Source organism: Lynx canadensis, chromosome B1, assembly GCF_007474595.2.
Source record: "Lynx canadensis isolate LIC74 chromosome B1, mLynCan4.pri.v2, whole genome shotgun sequence".
NCBI lineage: Eukaryota > Metazoa > Chordata > Mammalia > Carnivora > Felidae > Lynx > Lynx canadensis.
The window spans coordinates 142,174,348-142,188,846 of NC_044306.2; the positions used below are offsets into that span (position 1 = coordinate 142,174,348).

General features: G+C 37.4%; 1 protein-coding gene across 1 annotated transcript in view; it reads right to left on the reverse strand.

Moving 5' to 3' along the window:
- FRAS1 (Fraser extracellular matrix complex subunit 1) overlaps positions 1 to 14,499 on the reverse strand; it is a 424,264-nt gene that overhangs the window by 97,970 nt on the left and 311,795 nt on the right. The window contains exons 33-35 of the mRNA XM_030313622.1: positions 12,700 to 12,814; positions 10,044 to 10,181; positions 7,910 to 7,942 (exon numbers count right to left, since the gene is read on the reverse strand). Coding sequence (XP_030169482.1) covers positions 7,910 to 7,942; positions 10,044 to 10,181; positions 12,700 to 12,814 — 286 coding nt within the window. The remainder of the gene's footprint in view (positions 1 to 7,909; positions 7,943 to 10,043; positions 10,182 to 12,699; positions 12,815 to 14,499) is intronic.

Here is a 14,499-nt window from a genome sequence, read left to right on the forward strand (position 1 = left end):
AACAGGTAGCCAGAAGCTTTTTTAGATTACCTTAACACCTTACAGAGATGCTTACAAATGGAAAAAGTAAGCAAGCAAGTAACATACTGTGGGCTATTCTAACAAAGCTTTTTCTACTGGATAATGAAAAGGCTAAAGGACCATAATAACAAGTCATTTTAAGAAGCAAATTTCACAACAAGGTGATATTGGTAAACACTAGGGGAAAGGAAAGTAACACAAAATCTGCACTCTTAGATGATGCTGGTAAAGACTTATTTCTTTTATTTATGGAATTATTTTTTGACTCCTTCTCCTATTTCAGAAAAATATTTTCTTTCGAGTGATCTCATTTAGAAAAGACATGCCTATGTCTCCTTAGAAAAGAACTTTTTGAAAAAGATAGAAAATACCCATACAAGTTTCTCTAAAGGCATTTGTTTGGAAGCAAGCAGACCCGGTTTTTTTTACCTGAACGTTATACACAATGCAGTAAATGGAAGATACTTTTGCGAACAGAACAATGACTTCAAGATTTTATTTCCTTGGATTATCTGACATCCAAGTGAACACTGATCACCTGAAGGACACAAAGGCAGAGGTGCCTGGCCCTTGACTCTTCTTTCCCCTTTCTTACCTTACGACACCCTTGTGGGGCGCCTGGGTGGCTCATGTGGTTAAGAGTTCGAGTTCAGCTCAGGTCAAGATCTCACAATTTGTGAGTTGGAGCCCTGCATGGAGCTCTCTGCTGTTATTGAGGAGCCTGCTTTGGATTCTCTGTCTCCCTTTCTCTCTCTGCTCCTCCCCTCCCCACAAAAATAAATAAACATTAAAAAATAAAAAATAAAAAATACCCTCTCTTCTCTAAAAGCCAGGTTTGGAAGAATATGTGTACTATCAGTTCACCAATGTGTTTATCTGTAGTGGCTACTAAGGAAACTGTACTGTTGATTATTTTAAATGTGTAATATGCTTTCATATGGGTTGGTTTCCTTCTTCCCTTTCTTCTAGACTTAGTAACAAGTCTGTAGGAATCTGACATCTACTTAAGCAAAGCAAAGCATTACTCAGGGCCTCCTACTAATGACATTTGGGTTTTAGATTTGTCTTTTCCTTGAGAACAGATCTAAAAGATATGGCTGGGTTTTATAAGGTACAGAGCAGTCCAGAAATAGCCCTACTGAAGGCCAGGAGACATTACCCTTGTGACATGAAGGTTTTATGGTTCTGGTCATTCAGTTAAGTGTCACAATTATTGCCCCTGCTTCTTTGTTTATGCTCAATCTCCTCTCTGGATCATCAAAGATAGGGACAAATAATTCTTAACTTTGGAGAGTTTGGGGACAAACTTAATGAACTATTCCATAAATCTCAGTGGGTTCTGATTCTCTGAGTTCCCTGGAATCTAAGTTAAGAAACCTATGTTAAATAAAAATCATAGTTATAAGATATAATTTTACTTTTTAAAATTGTTTTATGTTGATATCACTTTTTTTTTTTTTTAGAGAGAGAGAGAGCGTGCAAGTGGGAAGGAAGGGCAGAGGGAGAGACAGAGAATCTTAACCAGGCTCCATGCCCAGTGAAGAGTCTGACATGGGGCTTGATTCCATGACTCTGGGGTCATGACCTGAGTTGAAATCAAGAGTCAGACACAATTGACAGAGCCATCCAGGTGTCCCATACACTGACTCCATTTTTAAGTTGGGACGGAACCTCAGGGAGCCTTCCACATCCTCACTTTTACAGAAGAGGGAAGGGGCCCTGAAACTTAAGAGCCTCGGTAATATCACACAGCTGTCAGTGTGACCAAGGTATATCCTTTTCTCTGTAAGTAAATGGAAGAAAGCTATTTTCTGGCACATATTTTATAACTAGAAAATATATCAAGAGGATTCAGAATTTTGTAAGCAAATATAAGAACTTATAATAAAAATGTTAGTAATTACAAGTCTAGGTGTCCCTTTGAGCAACATTTCTGATTTCTCTGAGAAACAGTCAAATTGCCTCTTAAGGTCAGATGCCTCCTGCAGGAACCATTTGCCTTGTGTATTTTCCTTGCTTAGGGCGGCTCTACAGAGCACGTATGCTTATTTTGAAGCAGCCAGGTCAGGAATATCAACTTTCCTTCTCATCTTAGTTGATTAACCAAATGAGCTATTCTCCTTCATTCTACGGTTTAATATCAGGGCTTGGGCTTGTTGCCACCTTAGTTCATTATGTGCCTAATTTAAAATTTTCTCTCACAAAACTCTCCTAAAGGAGATAGCTTCCTTCCTACCAGTTTCCAAAAGTTTTTCTCCTTAAAAAAAAAGGGAACCTCTTACACCCTTCACAACAATTAACTCAAATGGATCATGGAGCTAAATGTAGAATGCAGTAATACTATAAGGCTCCTAGAAGACAATATAGGAGATAACTTAGAAATGACCTTGGGTGATGCCTCTTTAGATACAACACAAAACATATGATCCTTGAAAGAAATCATGGATAAGCTGGACTTCATTAAAATTAAAAACTTCTGCTCTGTGAACAATGTCAAGTGTATGAAAGGACAAGTCACAAATTGAAGAAAAAATGTGCAAAAGACCCATCTGATAAAGGATTGTTATTCAAAATGTACAAAGAACTCATAAAACCCAACAATAAGAAAACGAACAGCCCGATTAAAAAATGGGCCAAAGACCTTAACAGACACCTCACCAAAGAAGATACATAGATGGCAAATCACATGAAAAGATGCTCCTCATCATATGTCAGCAGAGACATGCAAATTAAAACAATAATAAGATGCCATTACATACCAATTAAAATGGCCAAAATCTGGAACACTGACAATACCAAATGCTGACAAAGATGTGGGTCAAAAAGAACTCTTATACATTGCTGGTGGGAATGCAAAATGGTACAGCCATTTTGGAAGACAGTTTGGCTTTTTTTTTTTTAAACAAAACTAAATATATTCTTATCATATGACACAACACCTGCACTCTTTGGTATTTACCCAAAGCAGTTGAAAACTTAGGTCCAAAGCCTGCACCCAGATGCAGATGTATTTATAATTGCTAAAACTTGGAAGCAACCAAAATGTCCTTTAGTGGATGAATGGATAAATAAATTGTGGTACTTCTAGACAATGGAATGTTATTCAGCACCAAAAAGAAATGAGCTACTAAGCCACGCAAAGACATGGAGGAACCTTAAATGTATATTGCTAAGTGACATAAGCCAATCTGAAAATACCACATTGTTTTTGTCCTAACTCTCCACATGGTTTTATTATTTTTTTTTGATATGAAATTTGTTGTCAAATTGGTTTCCATACAACACCCAGTGTTCATCCCAACAGGTGCCCTCCTCAATACTCATCATCCACCCTCCCCTCCCTCCCACCCCCCAACAACCCTCAGTTTGTTCTCAGTTTTTAAGAGTGTCTTATGTTTTGGCTCCCTCCCTCCCTAACTTTTTTTTTCCTGCCCCTCCCCCATGGTCTTTTGTTAAATTTCTCAGGATCCACATAAGAGTGAAAACATATGGTATCTGGAGTGTTGATGCATAGGGGCACTTGTACCCCAATGTTTATAGCAGCACTTTCAACAATAGCCAAATTATAGAAAGAGCCTAAATGTCCATCAACTGATGAAAGGATAAAGAAATTTTGGTTTATATACACAATGGAATACTACTTGGCAATGAGAAAGAATGAAATATGGCCTTTTGTAGCAATGTAGATGGAACTGGAGAGTGTTATGCTAAGTGAAATAAGTCATACAGAGAAAATACCACATTTTATAGGATTCTCACTATATGACATTCTGGAAAATACAAAACTATGGAAGACAATGAAAAGAACAGTGGTTGCTAAAGGAGGGAAGTAGGGAAGGGAGATGAATAGGAAGAGCATAGAGGATTCTTAGGGTAGTGAAAATACTCTATATGACATTATAATAATCCATTATAATAATGGATAAATGTCATCATTCACTGGCCAAAACCCAAAGAATGTACAACGCCAAGAATGAACCCAAACTATAGATTTTGGTTGATTATGATACATTAGTATAGGTTCATCCTTAGTAAAAAATCTACTGTTCTGATGACTGATATTGACAATGGGAGAAGCTATGCTATGCATGTGTCGGGGCAGGGTGAGTAAGGGAAATCTCTGTACCTTACTCTCATTTCTTTGTAAACCTGAAACTGCTCTAAAAAAATTAAAATTTTAAAATCATTTTAAAAAAATTACTCAACCATATATATATATATATATATATGTATATAAAAGATACATATATACATATAGAAGAAAAAGCCTCAGGCAGAAAAAAGATAAATTAATTTAAGGTCACCCCAACATCTATTTACTCTACTCTGTATGATAAGTTCAAGGATCATTCAACTTCAAGTCCCAGAGAAGTTAATAGTTAACCCCTTCACCTAATTAAGCTTTCAGGTAAAAGTTGAGGTTTGGAAACCAAATAGGCACACTATTACGATACTTGTTTTTCATGACCAACACACATGCAGCCCAGACTAAATTAAATATCTCATGCTCAGTGTCAGAAACATGTATTAAAATCTTTGCTCTACTGTTTACCAGGACTGGAAATCTGGGCGATTACTTACTCTATTGACCTGTAGTTTTCCCAGCTTTAAAATGTTAAACATAATACTTTAAAATGCTAAAAATAGTATTGTTATAAGGATTAAATTAGACAACTTGTACTGAAAATTGTTTTGTAAAATGTAAAATACTATATAATCTGTTGTATATTATTAATGACTGAACTATCTAGAAGCTTATCACTGGAAATGAGCTGATACTGGATTCACATCAACAAATGACAAAATAGTTGAAAAAAATAAAAGGCATCTAAATTGGAAAGGAAGAAGTAAAACTGTCACTATTTGCAGATGGCACATTATATATAGAAAAACCTAGATGCCACCAAAAAACTATTAGAACTAATAAACAAATTTAGTAAAATTATATGATACAAAATCAATATGCTAAAATCTATTGCATTTCTATATCCTAATAATAAGCTATCAGAGATGTTCAGAAAATAATCCCATTTATAACTACATCAAAAAGAATGAAGTACCTAGGAATAAATTTAACCAAGTAGGTGAAATATCTGTGCTCTGAACTATAAGATACTGATGAAAGAAACTGAAGAAGACATAATAAATGTAAGGATATTTCATGCTCATGGATTAGAAGAACTAATATTGTCAAAACGTCCATAATACTCAAAGCAATCTACAGATTCTAAGCAATCCCATCAAATTTCCAAAGGCATTTTCCACAGAAATAGGACCAATTATTCTAATTTTGTATGAAACTATAAAAGACCCCAAAAGGAAAAAGCAATCTTGAGAAAGAAAAACAAAGCTGAAGGCATCATGCTCTCTCATTCCGAATTGTATTACAATGTCACAGTAATCAAAACAGCATAACATTGGCACAAAAATAGATGAACAGAATCAACAGAGATCAACAGTATAGAATAGACAGCCCAGAAATAAACCTACATATATACAGTCAATTAATTTATGACAAAGGAGCCACAAATATACAATGAAAAGGACAGTCTCTTCAATAAATTGTGTTGGGAAAATTGGACAGCCACATGCAAATGAAGGAAACTCTACCATTATCTTATACCCCCCACACAAAATAACTCAATATGGATTAAATACTTGCATGTAAGACCTGAAACTATAAAACTCTTGGAAGAAAACAAAGGTGGAAGCTCTTTGATGTTGGCCTTGGTGATGATTTTTTGGGATTTGAAACCAAAAGCAAAGGCACCAAAAGCAAACATAAACAAGTGGGACTACATCACACTAAAAAGTTTCTGCACAGCAAAGAAAACCATCAGCAAAATGAAAAGGCAAAGTACCAAATGGGAGAAGATATTTGCAAATTATGTATCTGATAAGGGGTTAATATCCAAAATATATAAAGAACTCATAAAACTCAATAGCCTCAAACCCAAACAATCCAATTAAAAAATAGGCAGAATACCTGAATAGTCATTTTTCTAAAGACATAGAGATGGCCAACAGGTACATGAAAAAATGCTCATCATCACTAATCATCAGGGAAATGCAAACCACAACCACAATGAGATAGCACCTCACATATGTTAGAATGACTATTATCCAAAGGGCAAGAAATAACATTGTGGGCTAGGATGTGGAGAAAAGACAACCCTTGTGCACTGTGGATGGGAATATAAACTAGTACACGCTTTATGGAAAATAGTTTGAAGTTTCCACAAAAATTAAAAGAGAAATACCTCATTATCCAGCAATCCATTTCTGGGTATTTATCCAAAGAAAATGAAAACACTAACTTGAAAAGAGATATATACCCCATGATTATTGCAGCACTATTAACAATAGCCATGACATGGAAGCAGCCTAAGTGTCCATTTAACAAATGGATAAAGAAAAGGTAGTATATATATGCAATGAAATATTATTCAGTTATAAAAAAGGAGAAACTCTTGCCATTTGCAATGACATGGACAGACCTTAAGGGCATTATGCTAAATGAAATAGGTCAGACAGAGAAAGACAACCACCATATGATCTCACTGATTTGTGGGATCTAAAATAAACAAACCAGCAAATAAACAAAAAACAAAAAACCCAAGCTCACAGCTAGAGGACAAATTGCTGGTTGTCAGAGGTGGGGTGGGGGCGGGGTATGAAATGAGTGAAGGGAGCCAAAAGGGACAAACTTCTAGTTATAAAAAAAGTCATGGGCATGTAATGTACAGCATGGAAACTATAGTTAATAATTCAGTATAGCATATTTGAAAGCTTCAAAGACAGTAAATGTAAAAGTTATACTAATAAGAAAAAATAATTTGTAACTATTTATGGTGACTGATGTTAACCAGATGTACTGTTGTGATCACTTTGCAATATATACAAATACTGAATCATTCTGCTGTACACCTGAAACTAATATATTATATATCAATTTGTTATGTGTCTTATGTCAATTCAATCTCAATTAAAAAAAAAAACAATGATACAACAATGAAATTTACAACAAGTAAAAATCATAACACATGTGATTTTTAACCCTCAAAAAAGGAAAGAAAGTCTGGGAGTTTGAGGGAGATGACTTTCTCTCTAACCAAAATTTATCCTACACGAAATATAATAGGACAGACATATGGATGGTTGATTCCAATGGAATAGTCAAACCCACCTAAACAGCAATTTCAGGATTACAGCCAACCATCCTCACACCAGACCTAAACAAGAAAGCTTGTCCCTGTGTTGCTCCTCATAGATGCCACGTCTGACTGTGCTTCTGCTTATTGGCACTCAGCTTCTACTGCATTGTCAACTAAAGCTGGAATGCTGGGGTCTTCTACACACAGCTTTCATTTCCCTCCAGTAGCAAGGCATTCAATGAAAGGCTCAATTCAAGACTATATACAACCACTGCCCATTAGCTGAGTGTCACAGAGGAATGACTGTGCCAACCATTGTTCTGGGAGCTTTACATATATGCAATTATTAGTTATTATCCCCACTGATGAGTGAGGCATTCAGGCATAGAGAGGTTAAGAAACTTTCCCAGAGTAGGCTGACCCTCGGGGCAGCCTCTGAATCCAGAGGCTAACCTCTTAACCACTATTACCTCTCTTTAATAGATATTGGGATTGGTTGAAATGGGGCTTGAACAACACTAATCTTTCGGATATTTGATGGATTACTTTTTCTATGAATACAAAGTTACACTATTACTATTTAGTCATGTGATCATTTCAGAAAAACTTGTCTTATATAACTTTTAAGGAGTTCTTAGAAAATAATGCAAGTAATAATGAAGGGAACAAAAATAAAGGACTAATAAGGAAAGGAAAATTCAATTTTCTAATAAAATTGCTATTAAAATCTTCACCTGTGAAGTGAAATTTCACCGATTCAGGGAGACCTGAAAGAACAGAAAAGAGAAAATCAGTGTACTAAGTATTTTGGGATCAGAAATAGATGGAGAAGGTACAAAATATGGGGCAGAGGTTAGAAAAGGAAAGGATGTTTTAATCTAAATTATTATGGTTTAAGGAAAGATCACCAGGTCTTTTGTTAATATTATGTTGAATTTAATGGTGCCATCACTAATTTTAAGTAACAAAAAGAACTGTAGAGTAGAATAATTTTATATCCCAGTAGTTAGAGTGATTTATAATACATTCATTCAGATCCCATTTTATCAGTACATAAAATCCTACAAATCAGTGAATGTGGGTGATGTCGTATATCACTGACAAGGCTCTTTGGTGGGTCAATTCCATCGTAGAATTGAGTGATGCCAGGGACATTGATTTACACATTGTAATGATGTGAGAGATTTATCTCATGGCATTTATCCCATAGATTATATAGGACAGGACTCTGTTCTCACTAAAAAGGCTTTAGGAACTTAGGCAAGTATAATAGGTATGGAAATAACTTCAACCATGGTTGACATGTTTTCTTTCCCCCTACTCCCAGGATATTTTGAGTTTCTTTGTAAAGTAGGTCTTGTCAAGTTAGAGAACCATGAACATTTTAATGGGCTATTAGTTATCCAGTTACTAAACACTGGGGATATTCCCTAGAGAAGAGGCCTATGCTCACGCTTAAATATTTTCAATATAATTGAAGAGGTAATCATTTTCTGGACAATTGCATTTAACATAAATAATGGAAAATATTATTTTAAATGTTTGCCATGATTTAAAATGTAACTCTAAAATTATTTAACCCGTGTTCAACTTACCATAGGAAATCACCAGCTGTTCTGTATGAATAAAGCTACTACATAAAAATAATATTCCATATTAATCATGTTATGTGGCACATACATCTTAAAGATCATAAGGAAACAGCATTCAAGATTTTTAGAATCATTCCAGATTCTATACAATACAGAAGTATTTACAAAACTCCTGCATTCTACTCAGCAGCTTTGATTACTGGGTCAAGGGGACAGATGAGGGATAGCAAAGATTAACTATCATGACTAGGTGGTAGGGCACAAAATGGCTCAAATTAGAAATTCAGCTATTCTTTCATTCAGTTTTCTCTTCCTTTAAAAAAGGTGGCTTCTATCAAATCCCAGCCCCAAATGTTGACTGCATTCTCCATTCCTGCATGGGACTTTCTCTGAGGCAGTAGGGGATGCTTCTCCCTAGATTCCTCTTGCCCACAGCCCATCCACCCGTGGCCTCCTCCTCCAATCCACTCACATCACTGTAGTCAAAGAGTTCCTTATAAAAAGCTATCTCCCCAGATCTTAAAACCTCCATTGTGTTCCTATTGTTCTTGGGATAAAGATCCCAAGGCTTATAGGGCCTCTAAGGTCTGGCCTCTATCTCTTCCTCCAGACTCATCCCTGTTCTGCTGTTCCAGACATATTGACCTTTTTTTTTTTAAGCCCCAGAATGCCACATTCTCTCCCTCCCTAGGGCCTCTTCACATGGAGTGTATGGCCTTCCTTTGGAAGTGTTCTCCCAATATCCCAACATGCACATTTAGGCTAATAAGCATCCACACGTCCCTCTACTGTCAATGCCTCCCGAGTCAGCCTCCATTGAACCCTCAGTATAGGTCAGTCTTGTCACTTCTAATTCCACCACTGAACATTTTTTCTTTCTATCCAGAGCTCTTCTCTTAGTCTACAATTAAACATTCATTACTGGGATTATTTCTCAAATTCTGTCTCCAAACATAGGTCCCAAAACTCAGCAAGAACAGGATTCATGTCTCTTTTTGCTCACCACTATATCTCCAAGACCTCACTGTATGTGATTGACACATAGGAGGTACAAATAAAGATTTACCGAAAGCATTCCTGCATGCATGAATAAGAAAAATAATGACAAACTGAGCCCCAACTACATATTGGTCTACAAGTCTCAAGCTATTTTGAACAGCTATAAAGCAGTGTCACTAAACTGTCCAGAAGGACAACAGGAAGAGTTAGGGAGAACCTGCCATGAAGATCCACAAAGAGCAGTTTGGGTGCCTCAAAATAGAGAGGAAGGCATTACCAGCGAAGGAGAAGGCCATGATTTCCTGGAGGTGAGGAGCTGCAGGGGGAGGACGGTACATGATTTTTCCCTGGTTAATATCTTCTTGTGTAAAATACCGGATTGGAGAGTGAGGCTGGTCCCTGTGTTCGATGATCCCTGGGGAGGAAGAGACTCAGAGTGAGCATGAACAGTAATTCTGATGGTTGACTGAATGACCAGAGCCATAAAGCTGCCTTTCCCACTGATGGGAGTCTTTTATACTTCAAGAACAATTGCTCTCTAGTTTCTCTTATCATACCATTCTCCAAGCATTCAGGAAAAGAGTGAATCTAAAACCCAAATAGACTTTAATAGCATCTTTTAAAAAATGTTTAACTGAAGTATAATTGACATACAATATGATATTAGTTTCAGTGTACAACTTAGTGATTTGGCAATTATAGACATTATGAAATGCTCCCCACAATTAAGTACAGTTACCATCTATCACTATACAAAGTTATTACAATATTATTGACTATATTCCCTATGCTGTTGTTTTCATCCTGTGACTTATTTATTTTATAACTGGAAGTTTGTGCCTCTTAATCCCCTTTACCTATTTTTCCCATCACCCTACCTACCTCCCCTCTGGAAACTACCAGTTTATTCTTTGTATTTATGAGTCTGTTTGTGTTTGTTTGTTCATTTGTTTTATTTTTTAGATTCACACATAAATAAAGAGCATATGGTATTTGTCTTTCTCTGTCTGACTTATTTCACTTAGTATGATACCCTCTAGGTCCATCCATGTTGTGATGAATGGTAAGATTTCATTCTTCTATGGTTGAGTAACATAACATCCCAGTGTGTGTGTGTGTGTGTGTGTGTGTGTGTGTGTGTATCTCACATCTTCTTTATTCACCTATTGATGGACACCAAGGTTGTGTCTCTATCTTAGCTATTATAAATAATGGTGCAATAATTATAAGGGTGCATATATCTTTTTGAATTAGAGTTTTTGTTTTCCTTGGGTAAACACCCAGAAATGGAATTATTGCATATAGTAGTTCTATATGATCAGGACATATTTAATTTTTTTGAGAAACCACCAGTGTAAATTGGTGACTGCACCAATTTACATTGCCACCAACAGTGTCCAAGGCTTCTCTTTTCTCCATATCCTCGCTAATACTTGTAATGTCTTACCTTTTTGATACTAGCTATCCTGACTTGTGTGAGGTGATATCTCATTGTGGTTTTGGTTTGCATTTCCCTGATGCTTAGTGATGCTGAACATCTTCTCATGGGTGAAACCCAAATAGATTCTTGACTAGGATTCATTGACTATAAACAATAGTAAGATGTAAATTATTGCCCCTAATATAACTCAGACTAGGTAATTCTCCACAAGTCATAGACATTGTACCATAATTACAAGATTCTCTTAATTGAGTTTAAGTTCAAAGGTCAAGGTTGCTGAGAAAATGACATAGACTGGTCTCCTGGTTAGGCTATAATGAGAACTTTCTCAATTTATGCCTTTTCTTCAGAAATACCTCAGTTTCTGTGATAATCTTTGGCAACAGTAACATGGATCATGACTATTCTAAGAATTGGATTTGCAATTATTATTCTGCTTGTAATAATGCTTTAGGGGCTAAAAAATTTTCCTATCATTTCTAAATTTCACAGGTATAAAAATAATGCTGCTATGATCACCTTTCATGTCCTATCAACACTTTCAAAGAAGGACACATGTGAGAGTTGTTGTTGAACTAACTCAAGTTATGAGGGTCTGAGAGACCCATGCCATTCTCCAGAAGACAGCCCCGGCTGCTGGATGGAGAGAACTGTACCTTCTACCCTGGCAATGTAGGGAGAACAGCTCTTGCTGTGACTTAGCAGGTTTTAAAAAAAGTGAAGGATGACTTTTAAGAGTTTAATTTCTCTGGATTTTGTCAAAAGGGTAATAAAATTTAATTTTTTATTTCTCCTGGGGGATTTGATGATGTGAAAAGACTTTCATCTAGGGCAGTGGTTGGTCTTGGGAAGGCAGAATTTGCCTTAACAGAAGCTAATCTCCTCTCCATGAGGGACAGCCACACTTCTGTTAGGGATAGGCTTATTAGTTAAGCCCAAAAGTAAGAAATCTAAAGGATGAAGACAGATGGCAGGGGCCTACCTTTCCTCTGACTATAGTTCCACATTTTCATTTTTCCCCATGGATGAAGAGTAGCTTACCCAAATGGGAAAGGAATGGACTATGTATGGTTCAGCCCCTTCTGTGCTTTCTGGCAGAGCTCCTTGTCCTGAGCACATGCTCATTCTGGTCTGTTCACCTATCATAACTTCACTGGGGCAGGATCTGTCCCTACAGACAGTGCTTGTCTGTCCAGTTCTGCCTGTACATGAGAGGGCGCACTCAACCCAGTGACTGAGATTATATGCACACCATGTTCTCCAGCACAACTCTGTCATACCAATGCTGACACATTCATCCCCATCTGTCTGACCACAGTGTCTCTCTCTCTCAATTGGTCTTAAATTCAGAACAGGGGAGCAAAGGTATGAATAACTGTCACTCCTTAAATCCTCAACAAGTATATGCAGACAAAACTTCAGAGCTTTGAAGATAAGTCAACAATTAGATAACAACAGCATCACTCAAAAGATCATTTACTGTACATCTTACCTTGATTTGGATGCAGAGGTAAAGTGATATTATATATAATCTTTCCGCTTGGTCTCTCAGAGTTTACAAAAGAGAGGGAATGAGGCTGAATCACAGTCAGGCCATCTTCCCGAGCCTAAACAAAGTTTAAGGAGGAAGAAGAACAAATGGTGTGATGAAAACAAAAGCCAGAGGGGGAAAAAAAACCTTATTAAAAAGCAAAAGGAAAAAGCAAAACAAACAAACAAACAAAACAAAGGACCTCATTTTGGGCTTTTAAATTAATCACACACAGCAAAATTTTCTCTGAAAGTTCAGAAGAAGGATGTGGTATCTTGCATTGCAGATCTGTCTTGGCGTTAAGAACCTCCCAGGGTTATAGAACCTTCTTCTGGTTCTCTTGTACCCCAACTGTCCTCTCCCCTGCACTCTGCCAGGTTTGTGTCAGTGCATGCTGTAGGAGTCTCAATATGATCACTTTTCCCTAGTTTTGGAACTCATAGTGGTACATATTTGAAAATGGGGACACCTGGGTGGCTCAGTCCATTAAGCATTTGACTCTTGATTTTGGTTCAAGTCATGATCTCATGGTTCGTGAGATCAACCCCACGTTTGGGCTTTGCACTGACAGCACAGAGTCTACTTGGGATTCTCTCTCTCCCTTTCTCTATGCCTCTCCTCTGTGTGTGCATGCACACACACATTCTCATTCTCTCTCTCTCTCAAAATAAAAGAAAAAAAAAAGAAAATGACCCATCACAACTGGCTACTCTGCTATTCTGCTCTTCACAGCTGGGTCACTACATCTTTGCTCCTCTAATTTAATGAGCTAAGGTTGTATCTGGTAAGAAGCCCTCCCTAATCCCCCCCAGCTTTGCTAATGGGAATTGTGACCCAAACATCCATCCTTCCTTCCGTACCTGCCTGGTAGTCCAGTTGGGAGACAAAAAGAGAAACAGAAAGAAGAAAGGAAGGAAGGTAGGCAGGGAAGTGAAGGAAGGGAGGTAGGGGACGGGTCCGTGACTTTCCTTTCCTTTCCTTTCCTTTCCTTTCCCTTCCCTTCCCTTCCCTTCCCTCCCCTCCCCTCCCCTCCCCTCCCCTCCCCTCCCCTTTCCTTCCTTCCTTCCTTCCTTCCTTCCTTCCTTCCTTCCTTCCTTCCTTCCTTCCTTCCAACAGTGGTAGCTTCAAAGGCCCAAAGATGAACTCACCTCAGACACCAAAGGAGTCTCATTATTTGAATTCAGAGATTTAACAATTATCTATTAAAGCACAAAAAAATAGTCAATGTTTTCTTTGTCTCCATTGCACTATTCAAAAGAACTAGCTATTGCTTTTGGGGTATTTCTCAATACCCAATAAAGGGGTCGAGCAAAATTAATCAAAAGGCCAATGTGTACATATTTTTTACTGTCCATTCACCTGTGTACAGCCATAACCCATCAATAGTGACAATGCTCAAAAAAAGAAAAAAGGGAAAAGAAAGAGATTTTGAATCTCATGACCAGGTATAACAGTGAGTTGGGGACAGCAGCAAAAACACAAGAGTGGAGATGAGAAAAGGGAAAAGTGTGTGAGCATGGGCCCCTTGCCTGGGTCACATATGCTGTTAACAAAACAGAACAAAAATATCCGGCTCATTGCAGGCTCTTCCTAACTGACCCCTGAAGGGTTAGAGTTTGACATGCTCTCCTGCTCTTTGAAGCTCTGCTTCTTAAAGAAGGAATTTCCCCATTTAGGAAAGGATTAAGTAGGGCTCAGTAATTCTCATGGAGGAGGGCGTGGTAGTCTTCCTTTTAACCGTGAAAAGATTGAAGGTTGCAG